This window comes from Poecilia reticulata, chromosome 2 (assembly GCF_904066995.2).
Source record: "Poecilia reticulata chromosome 2, P_reticulata-male-v2, whole genome shotgun sequence".
Taxonomy (NCBI): domain Eukaryota; kingdom Metazoa; phylum Chordata; class Actinopteri; order Cyprinodontiformes; family Poeciliidae; genus Poecilia; species Poecilia reticulata.
Window position 1 is genome coordinate 5,900,538 of NC_088831.1, and position 20,682 is coordinate 5,921,219.

General features: G+C 39.7%; 1 protein-coding gene and 1 long non-coding RNA gene across 7 annotated transcripts in view; one reads left to right on the forward strand and one right to left on the reverse strand.

Moving 5' to 3' along the window:
- Positions 1–20,682, reverse strand: part of LOC103474499 (splicing factor U2AF 35 kDa subunit) — a 44,683-nt gene that overhangs the window by 21,520 nt on the left and 2,481 nt on the right. For 4 of the 6 annotated variants that reach the window (XM_008425565.3, XM_008425581.3, XM_008425573.3 and 1 more), the window contains exons 3-8: positions 19,876–19,968; positions 18,440–18,766; positions 17,792–18,118; positions 15,773–16,048; positions 14,799–14,934; positions 7,223–8,457 (exon numbers count right to left, since the gene is read on the reverse strand). In XM_008425565.3, coding sequence (XP_008423787.2) covers positions 14,801–14,934; positions 15,773–16,048; positions 17,792–18,118; positions 18,440–18,766; positions 19,876–19,933 — 1,122 coding nt within the window. In that variant the 5' untranslated portion in view covers positions 19,934–19,968 and the 3' untranslated portion in view covers positions 7,223–8,457; positions 14,799–14,800. Of the gene's footprint in view, positions 1–7,222; positions 8,458–14,798; positions 14,935–15,772; positions 16,049–17,791; positions 18,119–18,439; positions 18,767–19,875; positions 19,969–20,682 lie in introns of those variants that run through there. The other 2 variants (XM_081615880.1, XM_008425522.3) reach the window with 2 other exon arrangements.
- LOC145554114 (uncharacterized) lies at positions 262–2,244 on the forward strand. The gene is made up of 3 exons (XR_014090154.1): positions 262–373; positions 703–1,020; positions 1,474–2,244. It is a non-coding gene; the product is annotated as an uncharacterized LOC145554114 (long non-coding RNA).

A 20,682-nucleotide genomic window follows, 5' to 3' on the forward strand; every position in this document is an offset into this window, starting at 1 on the left:
GCTTATTACTCTGATTTACTAACAGACACTACTGCATGATGGATTAGTTTAACGTTTTTTTTACACTTTATGTATTGTGCTTTTATCCACAAGAACAAAATACTTACTAGCGATCTAACAACTGCAGAAGCAGAAATGTTTCTTCTTCTAATCGACTATTAAGCCTATTAGCATTTACAGGAGGTTATATGTTGAATATAACCATAATAGCAAACAGGAACTAAACCAACCACATCTGTTGTGTTAAACTCAGAACCTATAGAAGCTGAACAGAAGTGGAAGCTTCAGACGACCAACATGATCTTTTACAGACACAAAGTCCTTTTTTATGTCCTGATCTCAGTCGGACTCCTTGTGCCTCTGGATGCTGATGGTAAGTTACCATAACTTTTAAAATTGGCCTTTCTAGACTGAATTTATCTTGTCAAAGAAGATTCAGTTCAAACGCGTTTTTTGGTTTAAATACCTATGAAATAAACTAGATAAAATGCATTCTTTAGCACAATACAGTTAATAACAAAGTGTTTGAAACATATGAAAGATTTTCAATATCATATAGAGGTTTTTTACAGTGCCACAGTTGAGTAAGTGATGCTTAAGCCAAATAATGCGGCCCTAACATTTAAAACATAGACATAAAATTAACAAGATATGCAACTGGATGCCAGATCTTTAACTCTGTCTGGTTCTTTCCTGATGCAGACGACAGCTGCATAACGGAGATGAAAGTCTGGCGAAACACAGTTTACGAAGCGATTCCTGGACAAGAACTCCGGATTGATTGCCCAGTCGTGTTCTGCAGCACCTTACCACCAGCAGTCAACTGGTATAAAATGGATGAGACACGTGTCCTCGTCAGTGTCAGTGATAACAGGCACATTAAGATAGGGTGGGAGATGGAGCGACCACTGAGAGGAGCTTCCTATCTTATTTTCCAAAATATTGTCATAAATGACTCTGGAGGATATCGGTGTGAAAGTGGAAGCGATGTGAGCCACATGATCAACGTCATTGTTAATGGTGAGTTAGTAGTTTATATATGATCAGAGGTAGTAAAGTCAATGTATTTTCATTTCTAGAATCAGAGGTGTGTGCATATATTGTGCATTTACAAACTTTTTTCTTTTGCCAAATCTTTAGCTTGTCTAGGAAATCTAAATCTACTTACAACTGATTACAACTGATCAAATCTCCATTGATTTTTTTTTTTATTGTTTTATCAGAGTGTTGGAGCCTACACACATTTTTAGCTTTTCAAAATGACTAAGGCTGCTCTCGCATGGGAAGCGGTGGGGCTGTGAACCCCTTATGAAACCGTTCTTGGTGGATGTGTTGCTCTACGGCGCAGCGGCGTTTACGTCAACATGGCGCACTTGCAATACTTCGCAGCAAATAACTGGTTTCTAAACGAAAAGTTACGTTTCTTTTTACCGACATTCCAACTTCAATCACGAAAATTAACATGCTTTTCAGACGACACTCAGCCCACAACAACAGCAAGTTTTCAACTGTGGACGAGTCCAACCTCAGGTTAGAAACTTTAACTTCCTACTTCCGTTTTGTACTTTTACCAGGTTTACATTTTCCATAAAAAATAATAACATCCTTCACCGGTGAACAGAAATGCTCTAATGTTAAAGTAAATGTCCTCTTATCTTGCAGGGAATGACTCTCAGTACATGTGTGGTCATTATATGTACCGACTTGTTGGAATCGGTGCTTTTCTCATTTTAGTGATTGTTATAAGTGTTACGTCACAAATAGTGTTGAAAGGTAGGAGCTTTTAAAGTTTATTTACAAACATCTAAAAGGTAAAATACATTCCATGAATGCAGAAGAGCTAACAAACACATGGTAATTGTAACTTTTTATCTATTTTCCAGGAAGGAGCAGGAAGGAAGCTGATTCATGTTCCCAGTCTTCTGATCAAAACTATGAAAATGTTTAAGATTAATTTATAATATCCGTGCTGTTGTAATATATAGAGAAATATTATTAATCCCATGAGTTTTGCTATTCTGGCCTATTTTAGCTTGTGAATGTACTTTTCTGTGTGTACTTTATGTACAAAAGTAGTGAAAAAGTGAAAACAAAGTACATTATTGCAAAGATTTTACCCGTTGAAGCTTCCATCTGTGTTAGCAAGTCATGACAGCCATGAAACTGTAGTACAGCAACAGTCTTCAGTCAGAGGCCTCTTCAGACTTGCTGCAAGACTGACTTCTACTGGAGATCTTTCCTTCCCACAGCAACTCTTAAAGGTACCAGGATGATCTGAGTTACGGCAATATTTCATTTCATTTGGAATAAATAAGTTATTTTTGAATTGAATTGATCAAATTGTGTTCTCAAATTGCTGTAATTCAAACTTTGACATTTGTTTGATCTTCAGGCTACATGGACATTTTTGAATGAATTTTGTTCTTTTTCATGTAGCTTGCTTTATTAAAATGAGTAACTTTTAAATCAGGATACTTTTATGCTAATTTTTCAGGAAAGGAAAATCTAACAATAAAATCTCCATGTTGTGGCTCCAGCTGATGTATTTTTGACTTTCTGCTTCCTGAATTGATCGAGTTTAGAGTTGCTAGGTTTTACAGGTTTAGTGGTTTAAGTGAGTAATACCTGTTGACATTTAGGTGACAATCAAGAGAAAAAAAGATGAGATGCCGTCCTAGAAATGGAAAACTTTGAAACACTAGCAAATCATATATGTTCAGTTTCTTTCCAGCTTGAATCCAGGAAGCAAAACCTTTCAGGTCAGAATGAAACCGTCTGCAGTCTCATGAAACACCCAAACCAGAAACAGCCACAAAGAATCATCAGAGAACGATTTTAGATGAAAAATGTGACTAAAGCAAAAACATAAAGTATTATTTAAAACAGGAGAGTAAAGTGTAAGAATAAATTAGATGTTGGTATAAAATTGAGAACTTACTGCTGTTTCTAGAAAAATGACAAAATCTTTGCATAAAACCACATTTGTATTCATAAATAAATCAAAGAGAGCAACTCTTTGATAGAGATCTTAGCCGCAAAGGCAAGATAAAATATCTTTATCTACTTCATTAAGCAGCATCACAGGAAACATTTTGCAGCCGTGACAAAACCACAGAGCGGAGTCGATCGCAGGTTACAGAAGCAAAACCCTGCCATCAAAACAGGTTTTTAAAAAGAAAGGTGGAGAGTGATAGGAAACGTTGGATGTGCAGTTGCAGGGGCCGCGTGAAACCCGAGGGGAGGATGGGCCGTGGGACGTGTCACCTCTGCGGTTTTGAAAGTGTGAAGAGTTGACGTGAAGCGCCACGTTACTCATGGCTGCAGTCACACGCTCCTTTTTTTTTTTTCACAACACGTCCCACCCCTGCTTGCAGTCACCCACCAACCACCGTGTCACAGACACATGCTGCTGTTAAAACGGCAAAAACAAGGAGGGTTAATACAAAGCTTCATTGTCATTTCCTCTGTTACATAAAGGCTGGAGGTGGGCAGGCCGGGGGAAGAACCATGTCTTAAAATGAATGAAGAAAAACCTGAGGAGATCCTGTTAAACGGCAAAGCAAACAGTGCTGCCACCTAGTGGTGAGTTAGCATAAAACTAAGTGGTTTGTTAAAAAATTAGTAATAGGAAAAGATGCTTCCACTCTACAGAAAAATGAGGGGAAAATATAAATATATAAATTAGCAAACATTTCCTGGAACATTTGGGATGATTGGAATATATTCCACAATTCCTTTAAGTTTCTAGGTTTCGCCTCAGAAACAGCATTTTTTTAAGGGAGAACACAAGTTTTCGATTAGGTCAAAGGTCATAAACGTGGGCAGGTCACTCCATAATGTCAATCCTGTTAGTCTGGAAACAAGATGCTGTTTTTTTAGGCTCATTTTCTTTCTAAAACAAACATATCAAGATCATTTCCTCCGACGTAAAGCAACATGACATTATGTTTTTTTGACGTATTGTAATAAATCCATATTTAGGGCAGAAATAGTATGAGAAACATCCACATTCCCAATAGTTTGTCTTCTAATCATTGCAGATCTCACAGGTCTCTTCAGGCCTTCTTCGTTCAGCCATTTTGGAGTTTCTTTGATGCATTCGATTCTGTTTTCTTTCCCATATTTTCTTGTTCTGGTTTCTATTCCGCTCTTTTTTGCCTGCTTCCTCTTCTCCATTTAATATTTTTTTAAAAGTAAGTCATTTCTCTAAACACTGTAATAAACAGTCATCAACTTCCACAGAATAAGTATTTTACATGTTATGATTATCAATCTCAAGGTTCTACTGTATTTCTAAGGAAAGTAATGATTGATCGAGTTCATGATAAACTAGGATTTAACAGCCTGACAAGTGTATAAATAGGGAAATAAGCCTCTTGCATAGAAAGGAAAGGGAGTGAAACTAAAATAATTTCCGCAAACTATTGCTTTGAACATGACAGATGTCAGTTTATCAACGAAAGAACAACTGCGCCCTTCTCCGGTCTTTGTGAGAAATATGGAAAGAAAAATGAAAAATGTGTTAAAAAAATAATCACTTGAACGAAAAGCTAAAAAATATGTATGTTTTCAAAATTGTAAACTGCAGAAAATATTTGATAAATTTCGTACTTAGTATTCTTATTGACAAAACAATTAATCGTTTATTTTTTTTTGGACTGGTTTCAGGTTAAAGTTGAAATGAGAGAACTTAATTTTATTCACAGCATTAAATAAGAAGGAAAATATCGAACATTTGTCTCCTGTCAGAAATAAATTACCAATGGGTTAAATTTTCCAGTGTGGTATCTACATCACAGGTGTCACACTGAACATGACTCATGCGTGACTCATTCAATTTCCATGTATTCCCCTAATAGAAAGAGTAAAAATTGCCCCTTTTTAGCTATTTAAAGGAAAATATTTGCATTTGCAAGAGGGAATATTTTTAATTCATTTGAGGGTATAATGATCTTATGACTTTCAGAGGATTTGAAAGTGAAACAAACTAATACCAGTGGGCTGAAGGTGAAAACGAGTTTCCTCCCATGTCAGTTTCACCCCTGAGTCGAGCAAACCGCTCACATTCTCCAAGAAATGTTTTCATCAGTCAGATTTGCTACTCTTCGTAAGACTAAAAAGAAATCTCCATGTGAGCACGTTTGATGGTTTAACTTTTTGGACTTTCGGACAATAAAACAAATCATTCTCAGAAAGATGAAAGATCTTGCCTTTTCCAAATTTGAAAAAGTTTCACATAAAAACAAGATTTCATTGAATTTGGAAAGTTCAGTAATTTATAGTACAGAAAGTAAAATATTAGCAGAATTAAATATTTGCCATTGATATGGATTGGAAAACAAACATTTGACAGGGAAACTGTTCCTGTGTGCAGCTCAGTGATCCAAATAACACTTGCGTGACTGATGTCCTAAAAAATTACAAATGGGTGTTTTTGTAAGGGATTCCATGTTTCATGCAGTAACAAGCCATACTGCATTGGTGCAAACCATGAAGAAGACAGGAAGCAGTTGGAGGATCACGACACAGAATGCTTTATAATGACTTTCCACATGAACAAACTTATTCATGTGTGATTTTATTCAATGGAAACAGCAGAATTGCAAAATTGTGTTTTTTCTCGACATTAGCGGAATATCGACAGTTTTACGCACGTCTGTAACGGAAGCGTGGCTAAAGCCATACAGTTACCTAAAACAGAACCAACAGTTCTTATTGTCATTTTGTCGTCATCAGAATAGTACCTGATAAAACTTTAAGTCCATACCGCCCAATCCTAAAGCCACAATAGACGAATAAAGTCAGAGAGAGATTCCACAAATGTTTGCAGATGATATTGTGATTTATCAGAAACAGTAAAGGATCTCCTTTACTTCATCTGAAGACTCAAAGTCAGGAAAAAGCTTTAAAAAATAGTTACTTTTGATAGCAAAATTTTATTCATTGCAAGTCTTTTGACTAAGATGAAGTTTAGTTTTAGTCATTTTAGCTTCTGTACATATCAAGTCAGAGAAATGCTTTGTCAGGGACATTTCTTTATAACCAACTAAATTAGTTAACTTGAAGCCGAGTCAAAGTTATATTTTATAATACGCTGATACAAATTAATATATGCAATTTGAAATTTGTACTATGATTTATTTTTCAGTACTGTAATGAAGAGAGCTTCATTACTGGGACTGTTTTTACTTAAGTCCCTGTACAGCACTTTAAAAGCACTTTATTTGGCACTGCACTTTAAGCAGAAATTTGCACATAAATAACAATTTGCACGCAAGAAGTTTTAATTGTATTTATTGAGGATTTTAGTAATTAGCATGTAGCCTTTTGTTCTGGGCTCTGCACAGCTGCTCCTCATTGTCAAGTGAGGTAGTTGCCTGTGAAGGGAGGTTAATTGTTACTCAGAGAAATGAGCTACTGGTGAGTAAAACTGGGCAAATGTTAAGTGTGGAGTGCTGATATTGAGTGACTCACCTGTCTTTTCTGTGTCCTCTCCAGGGTGTTTGGACAAATTCTACCCTGAGGGTCCAGACACCATTTATAGGTTCCGGGAGAGGCCATTGAAAAGTGTGGGGAGAGAATTCTTCATGGGTTTTTTGTGGTGTTTCATTTGGTGTAAGATAAAATATCAAATATTTATAAAAAGTACATTTTAATGTTTATATTTAATAAGATGTATTTTATTTAAATAGGTGGAGATTTGTTAAGGGGGATTCCCCTGTGAATTGTAGGTGGTTGAGTCCAACACAGCTGAGACTATTTAAGCCTGCAGTTTCACCTGTGAAAAGATTGAGATTGAGTTGTGTGTGCTGATGCTGTGAAGAATAAACCCACTGCTGTTTCCACCCGACTCTGCCTCAAGTAGTCTTCCTCACTGTAAAATCCAACCGCAAAAGGCCGCCTTGTTACAGGTACCAAAAATAAATAAATCTGAATCACGACGTGCATTACTTGCATATATCAAGTTCTGGGTGTTTTTCCAACCAACGCCACTAAAATTAGATGAAGATGAATAACTTTCATTCTATAGGAATTTTAATTTTACTTTCACTGCTTGTTTGGGGAGAAAGAAATGTGACGAAAACTACAACAAAGCTATAAGGAATAAATCTGCTGAAAGTGGTTAAATTAAAAGGGTCCAGAGGAGCACTGGACATTTTGGACAAAAAATTCTGAGTCAATTAGGGAAACTTTTGAAGATAAATCACAATAATTTGCAATGTTTCAAAAAGCTGCACAATAGTGCTTTAATTCTTTAAAGCTCATCCACAATCACAATATTTATATAAATATACACTATACAAGTGTCATTGTATAAAAATTATATATATATATAAAAAAAATAAGAGTACATTTATTTTTCTCAGAACCTCTACAAAAGTTATTGCTTTAATCTGATTAATAGACATTTCATAAATGTCAACGCTGCTCCCTACAGTTCAGCTCAGTGACTCACAGACACATAAAAAACAGAAACACAGAGACTTCCTTTAAAAACAAGCGCACACGTGGAAACAGATCCGCCCTCCATCTGTCTCACACTCGTACACACAAACAGTGATTCACAGGTTCATCTGCTGAGGAGGCGTTTGGGCGACATCAACCCCAGAAACACACAGATTACATCTCGACCACCCGTCCCCCCCGGTCCCACATGTAGGAGTTGAAAACTGACAGAGCTGCCGTCCTCTCCGCTCTCAAAATGACTCACAAAGGTCTGGTTCAACAAAAAGTCACATCCAGCCTCAGACCTTTGGCTGCGTTTGGGTATCCAGTTACTCGCAGGTCCAGAACTGGCCCTCCTCTAATCAGCGTACGTCTCCAGGAGCCACTAACAGATGCATTTCGGTGGTGGTGTTGGCGTCCCAAAAGCCGCCAGGCTTGAGGGACAATGGCCAGAAGTAGAGCTAGGGTATATTTATCCAGTCAGGACACAAAACAAGGCTAAACTTAGAACGAAGTTGGATATTTCTGTTTTTCTTCCAACATTTTTCTGTGTGCTGGATGAACCGATCAGGACTGTTAAAGAACTAGGGCAGTGGCGTCGCTAGCTTATGGTGCAACTAACAGGTTAATCTCAACATAATACAGCCACAACAACAAATTTCAGAGCAATAGAAGTAAAAATCACATTCAAGACCGCCAGTTTTGACTTGGATGTGTGGCACTTTATAGCTGCAGAGGGTGTTTGTTACAGGACAAAGAGGAACGACATGACCTGAAACCAAATCGTAAAAAGGTTTTCAGGCCACCGAAGGTCGACTTCTCAGCAGTTCCGTCTCATTTGTAGCATTAAATAGTCCTTTCAGTAGAAGTGTTTTTGTCTGCTCCGGCAGTACATTTCCAGTTGGTAGGAGCAGAACAAGCAGCTCCCTCTGCACGGTGCTGAGCAGCTGGGTCGGACTCAGAAATCCACTGAAGCATAATGGCGGCGGCGACGCCAGATGCTGAGTCAGTCTGGACAGAAACAGAAAATAAAGATTTTGGAAAAAAACAGCAAAAAGAAATCTTGCCACAACAAAATCCTCCTCAGCCTATGATTGGGTTGCTTTTGTTAAGCACCTCATCAGACTGGAGGTCTGGTCAGGCTGAGACCTCAGCAGGGGGCCAGAGATGTTCAGAACGGGATAAGCAGTGGTCAAAGCACACTTTTAAAATTTGATTATTTCAGCTGGATTCTCTGATTTTCAGATTCATGCACATTTAAAATGGTTAGACTCCAGATTATCGTGTACTTGAGTAAACAGTTCACAGCATATTTAAGCTTCATTTCCTATGTTTACACGGAAACAAAAGGAGACAAACAGGCATACTGTGTCTCACTCCTACGGTCCATTTAAAGCCTGGCGACCTCCCTCTTCAGGCCTTCTGTAAAATAACTAACATTTTACTTTTCTGTGACTTATTGGTTCCAGTCAAAGTGGCATTTGTGAAAACTGTCGGTCTGGTTTTGAAGCCCAGCACTACACAGAAACAGCCTTTTGTAACCGCTAATAAGGGTCATTCTGTGTTACTGTTATTGCACAGTGAACCACAACATCCTGCTCTCACTTCTGAAATAATGTTTTGATATTAAATGTACAGCTCTTAAATTGTTTCATTCATACCTGCAAGCTCCGAGCTTCTCTTTGTATTTAGAGAAGTAGTCCAACAAGTTCCCTATTAATTCTGGTGGACCTCAAAGCTTCGTCTTCAGTCGAATCTCATTCTCATTTTCATGAAAAAGCACCTTTAACAGTTTCCTTTAGTTTCCTTTTCATGGTTTGCTGAGAAAGGTTATATCTGCCTACGTGAGTATCTGTAAACAGTTGTGCATTTGTTCAGGCCTGGCTAAGATAAATACAAAAGAAACCTCCTGAGTCGGAACAGAAACCCATGGAAATTACACACGGTTAGAAGAATAAAAAAAAAAATTGGTACCACATTCCTGTTGCTAGTTGAAAACCATAATAACCAAGTCGAGCTGCGGCACAAAAGGAATCATTAGAGATGTGGTGAACACCTGTGAAATGCTTCACAATCTCCAACTACAACCCTGAGGTCCACACACAGTTACTACTCCACATGTGAGGACTCAATTTTCAGATCGGACTTAAACTCATAATCTGAGTAACACCAATATGAATCATGTAATCCACAGGAGGGATATCAACATGTGACAGGAGGAATTGAACCTACAACCTTCCAGTTGTAAGGCTGCTACTATACCCTTTAGCCACAGCTGTCCAGCAAACTTCAAACAAAATAATCTTACCTCAAATATTTTCTCTCTCTTATGTTGGCTAACTCAAACGAACCATGTTTATCAAAGTAAAAGCCCTTCCTGTTCCTTCCTAATCTACATCCTCTCCTCTTTACTCACCAGGCCACACCTCATTCTGAGTTTTATTTCACAATGCACCTCGGAGAGCATTTCAATTTAGGTTTAAGGGATCTACATGTAGATTTAGAACATGGTTTCCAAATACTCTTAAAAATTCAGTGCAGTAGTTGGTAACAGAGTGGACAACATTGGTTCTCAAAGACTTAATACTTGACTTGGAATCGAGGAAAAATGAAGCTGTCAGACTTTAAAAGTCTTTTTTGGGGTTGTGGTCATCAACTATAAAACAAACTTCCTTTGCCTGTTTAAAACCTATTTGTTTCACTTGCCTTTAATTTTAGCAGCAGGTCATCAACTCTTTTGAGCTATTTTAATTTTGAAGGCACTTACTGAGTTTGAATGCTTTCATTGCTTCACACCCATCTATGTAAAACTCTCTGGTCAATTAAAAATGGATGTAACTGCTATATTTAGCTACAAAAACCAAAACAGTTTTCTCCCTATCCGAGATGTAAGATAGAATTAAAGTAAAAACCACACATTAAATAGATGATTTACACTTAGATGTAACAGTAAATACACGCACAGTGGGTTGATTATTTTACCACAAACCATAGAATCCTATGACTCAGAAGAAATGCCACAACAGCTTCCTTTGACGGTTTGTGGAATTTTATGGCGTTCATGAAATCATTGTTGGTGGATTTAACTTTGAACCAGTGTTGTGCAATCTGACATAATAATTACAGAGCAGCAGGGAGCTAAATTTGTTGTAACTCCTTTGTTCATCACTCGGTGTTGTCAGAGTAAATCATCCGAAATGAGGAGTTTCTGATCTAATTTTAAAGATGCAGCACAACAGGGTGGTGATTAAAGTTCCTGATATAAATGTGTCACAGAGTCAAAGCAAAAGGTTGCATTTATTTCCTTCAACTCCACTTTATGAGTGCAACAGGAAGAAACGTGTTTGGACACATCCAACACCCACAAGCATCTAAAGAAGGCAGAATTTCACACTGATCATGTTCCTGAGTCACAAAGAGATGGATGCAACACCTCCTGAGTCAACGTCCTGAAGTGAATCAGCATAGTTTTAAAGCTAATTAAGAGCAAACAGATTACCCTGTAAAAACTGAATCAATGCACTTCAATGACCTCACCAGCAGGTGTCGCCATCGGCCTGTCGGGATGTTTCCCTTCATCTAATCTCAGAGGAGCTGCTCTCCTGATTCAAGGGCAGAGGATTTTTTATTTTTTTTTGAGATCCAAGCAGGATGTGGCACCACTCCCTCTGCAGCAGCATGAAAGCTGCTGCTTAAAAATATATTTGTGTAAAATCTTGCCATCTTTGTCCAAGGTCAGCTTCCTTTTTCTGTGGCGAGCACACCAAGAATTAGGGAAACATGGCCACAAATAGATCCAGCAGGTTTTTACTGGAACAAGCTCAGGACTAAGTAATACCCAGAATCAGAGGCCAGTCTGAGGCTTGTCTGTGGTTCGACCTCACCCGCAGACATCACAGCTCTATAAAAAGGTCCACCGTGGGTTTCTCTGCAGCTCAGAGGCTTTAACATGCTGTTTTACTTCGGACGGCTGCAACATGTAAAGAGTTTCGTACTTAGCAAATGCAGCAAGGAAATGTGGATTTCTTTTTCCATGTGGTAGCAAACCAGATCCAAACCAGAAATACCACCCTGTGTTTCGCTACGTTAAATTAAACCGCCGTGACAAAAACTGACACACGTCAGTCAGAACTTAAAAAAATAAAGTGAATAAATACCAAAAATAACAAAAGCCATCAGTTACTTGATTAAAAGCAATTTTTTAGAACCAAATTCAACCTCCTTTTTCCTTCACAACTCCTTTAATTCATGGTGGCTGGACTCAACAAGGTGTCAGACACATTCTTCGCAAAGATGTTGGTACCTATGGAGTGATCACTATGCAGGAACTACAATTTGTCAACATGTCTGATTCAGGTCTCTTGTCACACAAGAGCTTTGTTGGGTTGGGATCTGGAGTCTGTGGAGGCCAATGAACTTGTCATGCTCAAGAAACCCAGACTGATGTGGTTTGAGCTTTGTGACACATTCACATCCTGCTACATAAATCAGGAGAAGATTTATGACTTAAATGATGCTCAGTTGGAGTAAGAGAACCTAACGGCTGTCAAGACAATATCTCCTGCACCATTAGCCTGTGGCCTTTAATACAAAGAAAGATCAATCTGTGTTTTTAACAAGTTCTGAATTTGAGGCTCGTTGAATGTGAAGTTTTTCTTCTCATGCTCCTTTGGTTTGAGCTGCACCAAGTGTAGATCCAGAAATGCACTGAGGGGAGGTACTGACTGAAGGAGGCAAGGAAGGCAAAGAAGGACGTAGTGGTGCAAGGATGCATAGTAGAAGGTGTTGGTGCAAGGACACAAGATAGGGATCATGGGAGCAAGGCCGCATGGAAGTCTGTACTTGCAAAAGGACACAAGGAGGGAGGTATTGGCACAAGGACAAGGACAGAGGGGATAAAGGAAAGAACCAAGGAGGCAAAGAAACTTATTAAAAAAGTATGATACAATAGAAAAATGCCAGAAAAAAAGTACAGAGGGAAAAAAGATTGAAACCAAGAAAGGGGGAGATGTAAAAAGGAATAAACTATTAAAATTAAGCAAATTAAAAAAAAGGGTTTGGACTACATTATATCCCATTCTCTAGAAAGACACTCCTGAAGTTCCATTCATAAATACATTCCATAAAAGACAAATTATGAAATGATCTGCACAAGTCCTCACTTGTGTGACGTAAAAACGAAAGTCGCAAAGAATGTGACCACGCGTTTATAGCTCACTTCAGTTACAGGCAGGAGCTGTCATTTCCCCAGAACAACCATCTGAATCACATCACAGTAACAGATCCTGTTCCCATCCGGCATGTTCCAGGCGAGACGAGGACCGGGAAACACAGTCGATGCTGTGTCTTTCCCGTCCAAGCTGAGAGGACGCCTTGTTGTCAGGCTGGGCATGCTTTCAACTACAAGCATGTCAGTGTCCCTTTATCCAAGGGATCCTGATGTCTGTCGTCTTCGTCAGCCTGAGGAAGTAGACTGAAGGAGGTCCTTTTCTTCAAGGCGTTAGTTTCAGACAATCAGTGCAGCCACTTGTTATTCTGCCCAGAGCAGGCGTAGCTGAGAAAAGAGGAAACCTTCAGCTAATGTGGAAAGAGTTGAGTAAAAATATTTTCATTTCAGATCGTTCCAACTCAACAAATTATACGTGGGTCGGGGGGGGATGCACTTCATATACAATTGTGTCTGCAGACTCTTATCTGTAACTCAGTGGAGAAAGTTAGGAATAATATGATGGCTGGTTTTTCACAGTAACAGTCCACCTTTTAAAAAAGCAAGAATTTTCAGTAAGTCCTGCCTTCTTTCTCCTGATAAGTATAATCAGCGATATAAAAAAAAACCAAACCTTGATCAACGCCTTGGTTTATTATTCGACCAAGAATAATAAGAAAGACCTTGTCACTTTATTTTTCTTTCAACGCTCTGGTTCCTACTTTGTTTTTCCCTCTCAGTGCGCAGGAGGATTTATGATTAGAGAACCGGGCAGCAGTTCAAGGGCGACATGAGCCTGGCACCACGCAATTCAACAAACCAAGAGGAAAAAGGTGTCGCCGCCAATGAAAGGAGTGACGCTGACATGTGAAGGTGGGAGATAGCTGCAAAGTGACCTTCTGTCCCTGTTAATGTTTCTTTATAGTTCCATTGCACAATAATAACTGGATTGTTTTCCAACAAATTCAGCACAATTTAGATACCATCATACCGCCAAGCTTTAAAAGACAACGACTCATGATCTTTGGCTGAAACGACAAGAACCTGTAGACAAGACTGCAGATGTTAGATTCTGTAGTGCTAAGATTGTGTCTGCTGTATGTATTAATGCATGCTAAAGTATAGTTTATTTTAACTATAAAATAGGCAATTCTAACAGCTTTTAGGGGGGGACCATAAGTATTCAAGGGTTTGTGGATCTAACAAAAATAAGAGATGTTCCAATAAAAGGAGGTAGGAAAACAGAGGGAGACAGACAAGACTGACAACTTTTAAATAATAAAATTAAACGGATGTAAATGAGCCGTCAAAGGCCAGGTTGAGATGCCGAATTTGGTCTGAAAATACATATTTTTACTTGATCTTTTCCTTTTCCAAACTGCACTGGAATGCTTTGAACTAGTCAGAGGTGAAGGTCGCTTCTATCTTTAGAGGACTATAAGGGAACCGTTGTTCCCTGCCAAAACATCTGTGGATTTAAAACTTGGTCCGACCTCAAAGATGTTGTTCATTATTAAAATAAACCATATCAAACTAAAACAGTGACTTACAGATAAATGGGTCTAATGAGATGAACCCTGGCTGGGCTACTGTAATCCTTCAGGCCCATAAAACAACCGACTGTTTTCTGCTTATGCAACCAGCAGACATGGGAATGTTTCATCACAGCCACACACAATGACAGCCACTCAAAACTTGGCCTCCGCAGCAGGCCGCAAGAGAAACAATGCTCTGGATATCTGCTGAGCGTTTCCTCCCCAACGGCATACACCCAGAAATACTTGTGGCTGAAAAAAAAATGTGTGAATGTGTTTAAAAATGCTTCATTTCACATTTTAACTCATTTTCTAAAGTTACAGAAACACCTGTGAGAGTTTCCCAGAACAAACGTCTGGCGGACTACAAGGGAATCGCTCCAACTTTTTTATTTTTAGACCCACATTTCTTCTCCCCAGCTGCAGAAAAACTGAAACCGGCTCTATGACAAAAATTCCCTTTCACATAAGCTGAGAGATGAGCTTCTAATTAACTTTTGATTACCAGCTTCACTTTCTGGGAAACGAGCCTGTGCCATCCCGCTGCCACAAACAGAGGCTCTCTGAAGTGTTGACAGAAGGAAATGTGGTGGAGTGGACTTCAGACTTACCGTCAAATGCATACGAAGCGCTTGCAGAAAAACACACACAGACCCAGGATGACGACAGTTGCAGCCACACACACAGAGATGAGGACAACGTTGGGTGAGCTCACTACATCAGGCAAAATCTGATCCTCTGAGAGACCTGAGAAAACATATTTTAAGCAGTTTTGTAAACAAGAATGGGTAGAAAAATGATCATTTAGATAGATAACCAAAAGACCTGCAGCTGCAATTGAAGCAAGATGGTGGTTCTACAAAGTAATGACTAAGTGGGAAACATAGAAATGAAGCACATTGTTCTGATATAAATTTGTGAAAAAATGTTAAGAGTGGTGTACAGTTTACCGATTCCGTAATGGTATATTGTAGAAAATCCCAATAAAATGCTGCATTCTGGGTACACAAATGGGCGTTATCACAGATCCTTCCTCCCAATAAACATAAAACTTAGAATCTCAATCTAAAAAAAAGTGTCAACATTTCTGCTGTCATTTTATGTCATGTGAATCATCCGTTCTCATGGACGAATACACAATTTGTAAATTTTTTACTAAATGTGAATGTGCAATTTTTTCAGTAGCACATTGAAATACTTTTATTTTCTTACTCACTATAAAGTTTCATATTCTTTCTTACATTAGTTTGAACATAACTTGCTGCTGGTACACTTAGATAAAGGATATTTTTATTAAAAATAAATCAGAAGTTTTGGTTCTTAAGAGAGGGGATGTGAAAAAGTCATAGGGGGTGAAAACTTTTTCCAGGCGCTGGACGATGTCTGGACTAAACATGTCAAAGTCACGCGGTTTGAGAAAATAAACCTTGCTGAGACGTTACGGGATGCAGGATTCCACCACCAAAGTATCCATAATTGCACCCCGACTAAAATAGAAAACCTCTAATCTCTGCACCTCGGAGCCACAGAAGCGGCGAGTCATGTCTGGGAAGAACAAACATGCATCGCAGCATAATTTGCTCACCGTCTGCTTTGATTACCAGCGTGCGGGCTTTCTCCAAACCCTGGTGCTGCACGACGCATTTCACATTGCTGAGTGCAGACATGAAGCGCAGCGTGCTCGTCACTATCGTGGTGCCGTCACCCTGAATGTCCACCGACAACACCGGTGCACCCAGGGTGACAGAATTGACGCTAGTCTCCCACAGGATGGTGGATGGAGGCCTCGACTGGGCGGTGCAGTTTGCCTCCGTGACTCCCGAGGGCAACGTCGAGTAGGTCACCTCTGGCTTGGGTAAAACTGGGGGTAGAAATGGGAGAGCACATCAGCGTGTTAATTTTTACAGCTCTGTAACTTGATTCTAACTAGATTTTTCTGTGGTGTGTTGTGATGTAGAGATAGAGAGAGAGACAGAATATCAGCATCAATCCCTCCAGACAAGGATAACTTGGAATTGTCTGGAGGGTCAGCAAAACGCAAACAAATGTTGGTGTATCGGCTTTTAGTGACTGTGCGTCTGGAGCAAAGCAGGACAAACACACACCAACACAGAGGCTTTGTTTGGAGAGGAACAGTGAACCACTCATCCCCTGTGGGTTGCTTTCCAAATTACTCACTCCTTTCCCCCTCTGTGACACTTTCCTCTCCCTTCCTTCCTTCCTTCCTTTTCACTGTAAAAACAACCTCCCAGGGGAAAGTGAGCAGCTCCTCACGCCCCTGGAAGTCTTGCCACTGTCGTCTGAACTCGATTACACTCACAGGAAATAAAAAGAGTAGGAGGTCGAAGTGCTGCGTTGGAAAAGTGAAATCCATCTCCAAGGCAGTTCAGAACAGTAGTTTAATGACCGACCTCAGCTGCCATCATCTCACTGGGGTGTGTTTATGCTGAGAACTTCCTTTTCCTGAGTTGTTCGAAGATTTGCTCTGAGTGTATAATGCATGGTCCTCATGTGGACAGAAAAAACTTGAATATTGCACAAAGAGCGTGATTTTAAAGGGATTTGGAAGGATCAAGTTAACAAGTTAGTGGTGTTGAAGGATATTTCCAGCACAATTCATCTTATTAAATCACTTCCTGCAGTTTGTTTTACATTATGATGCAGAAATATGAGGGAAAAAATTTGCTGATTTTCTGCTTTCAAACATTTCTGACTTGTGTTTTTCTGCAGACTGCTCAATGAGCTTTCACAACAACGCTTCTCTCGCCTCCCAGGCCAGTTACTCTTGATAGGATTTATTTCTTAATAGATCTACACACCATTGAAAGAGCAATCTGAAGCTTGTTCTCATTTAATAATTACTTTAACTGTCAGAGAGGGCAACAGATGCCAGATCTGCAGATAACACTAACAAGGCTCAGATTTTATTGAGCCAACGTGACATAAAAAAATCTGAGACGCAGCAATTTGTAAAAGTGTTCGAGCAACTTGAACTTTTCCCTCATTACGACCGTAAACCTTACAGGGATTTTATGTGACGGATCAACAGAAGGAGCACAATAGTGAATAAAAATTAAAGAGCTACTCGGTTCAACATGTTTCACCAGTAAAGACCTCCATTCACTTGAATTAATGCGTTGCAGATGCGTCTTACCAGATCACCTTCTTCTACACATTTAAAGTAAGGCTAAATTACGCACAGGTGGACTGTTCTAATTTACTATTAGATGATTTTTTTTTCAACATTTGCTTGTCATTTCCTACAAAATGCATCAGATATTTTTATTTATTTTAACTTCACAAAATGTTAGAAGCTCAAAGGACGTGAAGATGTTACTCCAGCATTCCTACAAAAGTTGCTTAAATCGTGTTGAAATTCAATATAAGACCAATATTTCAACTAAATGTTTGCATAACTTTAATTCAAGTTTTTACCTTTCAGAAATTTAAATCAAACATTTACTATACACTGAGTGTCTTTAACCTTTCCGCTTTTTTATGAGCCGCAGTAAGTGCTTCCTGAAAGCTGATGCTTTCTAAGAGAATCCAAACTTTCAGCAGAAAAATAAATGTACGCTGCTTCTGAAAGCCACGTCGGTCTCACCGTAGACGTGGAGGCAGGCGACGGCCTTCCTGGTTCCGTCCGGGTAGGTGTGGAACTCACAGGTGTAGCAGGCCTCGTCCTCCGTTTGGACCTCCTCAATGGTCAGCCTGGTCTCCCCCAGCGTGGGGCTCAGCTTGACCCGACCTTTGAACTGCTCCCCCATGTAGGAGCCAATCTTGGCGTACGAAGCGACCGTGGTGGTGCCCTGCTCGGTCGTCTTCCTCCACAGAGCCTGGGCGACCCGTTTGACGAGGGGGTACGAGCAGGACAGGGTGACGGGCAGTCCGCGTATGGCCGTCCTGTTCCCCTCCAGGTGGACTCTGCCGCCTGTTGCAAAGAAGAAAAGCAGTGTGCAGGTTTTCCATTTAGGAATTGCCAATTAGCCGCAGCACATTTGCATTGGGTTATCTGTGTGGGTGGGCTTTTACTTCTGCTGATCTGGGAGTTTAAAATTGATCCTGCAGCTTCCTGAGCAAAACAAACCCAGTGACTCTAATCAAAAAAGTTACATGGCTTCGATAAATAAATTTAAACAGAAATGTCGGGCAGAGACGCTGCATGTTCCCTGAAATAACTAGAATTAAAAAATAAAGTACATAGAAAGCATGTGAGAAGCGAAGGAGAAGCGGAGGTCTTCCCTGCACCCACCGGTGAGGGTGATACAGATGGTGCCTTGCTGCTGCCCGGAGGGGAACACGTCGAAAAAGCAGTGGAAGCAGCCCTCGTCGTCCGGCCGCACCTTCTTGATGGTGATGTAGCTGGACTCCGTGCGCGCCACCGTCACCTTCAGGTTGGCGTCCTGGTGGACGAAGCGCACCGCCGGGCGCGTCATATACGCCAGGATCATGTTGGAGTGAGGGTCGTGCCAGCGCACCTGGTGCACGGTTTCCTCCTCCTCGGTGGTGATGTTGCAGAAGAGGTGGGCGGGATCACCCACTTCTGCATTCAGATTGGCGGAAGCTGTGATCTTAGCAGCTGTCAGACACGCAGAGAGGCAGAAGCTGTGAGCAAATATCTGGATGTCAAGGAACAGAGGTTTATGAGGCTGGTACATGGATGCAATGAATTAGAAATTTACTTATTTTGTAATTTGGATTAAAAAAGTAAAACTGCAACCTAACCCTTCCTTATATTTTCCATTCAAATAGTAAGAGTTTATTGTAATCTAAGTGATTAAAGTTCTCAAGGATTTCTGAAGGTCTTTTAAAATTCTTTGAACTTTTAAACTGACATTTGATCATTTGGATCTAAATGTTCTCCCAAAGTCAAAGGATGAACCTGAGATTGATCAGATTTGGAAATTGTCTTTATTTTTCTTTACTTTATACCACTTTATTTACACAAAATATCAAATGTTATCCAAATGGAACAAACAGCTCTTTTTTTTGTCTTTTGGTTCCAACTTTTCTTTATTCCATTTTCTTTTAAAATCAAATATGAGACATAGAAATTGTTAATCTATGTTGAGAGGTCCTCTGGTGGTATAATTTTAGCTTCACCTGGTTCAAATTCTACAAAAAAGATCTAGAATTTTAGCACCTTTTGATAGCCAGTTAATCCAAAAATAATCCCAGATCAGCTCCACACAGAATTAAAGGGCTGAATTTTTCACATATTGATGTTAGCGGCGATAAAGTATTTTTTTTGTTGCAAATGCATCTTTTGCTACAAATGATCAAGCATTCACTGAAAGAATGCCATTATTGCAATTTAGACCGCTTTAATAAAAGGAATTAAAATATTAGTCTATTTGCATCTTTTAGTTTTTATAACATGTCAGATAGTATTAAAAAAATGCTTTACTGAAAAATCTACAAAATGTGCAAATTTTTTTAGCCGATAAATTAATAAATTGTCAAAATAATTGCTAGATTAATGTTTAACTAAAATAATTGTTAGCTGCAGCCCTAAAACAACCAAAGAAAAATTTGGAGAGCACCAGAGGTAAGCCTAAAAGGAAACATATATAAAGCATTTGCACAGAAAACTGCTGTGTGCTGCACTGTGAGTAAAACTTTATGTTTTGATGTTCTCATAAAACCAGCAGCAGTCTGTGTAAAAACCCTCCTGGAGGTGAAACATACCTTGTGTTGCTCGTAGGATCCACAGCAACAGGCACAGGGGGAGGACCGGTCCACACATCGTCTGACCCACTCGCTTTCACATCTAGTCAGCAGCTGCAAACACAGCCAGCGGGCCACAACCACAGCCTCAGTCTGAGCGGTAGACCTCAACTTTGACAGCTTGTCGCCACAGAAAACATTTAATGCTGCCCAATCATGTTTCCTTGAACAAAATGGGGTCTACAAAAACATGTTCATGACATTTTTTGCACAAACTAATTCCTCAATAATGAGATTTCAGTCAGAACTGGTCAGTTCTGCCTATTTTGAGCTCTTTTCAGAATTAGCAGTTTTATAGCCTCTTGTCACTTTAAATCCAAACAAGCCTCTCCTGGCCACGCCCCTCCCCCCAAACCATCTTTACAATTACAATCATAGGTGAAAATGGCTGCAAATAGATGAGCTACTATATACAACCGTACATCTTTGGAAAGCATTAGCAGAGCCTCCTGCACAACCAACGAGAATGCAGGATGTGGCTACCGGATGGTAAGTCGACAATAAAACACTTGTCTTTTCCAGAAGCCATTGTAGATCACATAAGTGGTAAAACCAGCTGACCAAACATGCCAGAGCTCAGCTTGGGTTGCCAGGTAACGGGCCAGGCTTTGCTGGGGTTGCTAGATGAGGGCCAGTGCCTGCTGCTATGTGAGGTTTTTGAAAAGGCTCAGATTCCAGACACTAAAAAACATCAACTTATTGCCAAAAATCAGCTGGGTGGGGTTTATAATAAGCACTTGAGCTGTTTTTAGAAGCAGTTGAGACCAA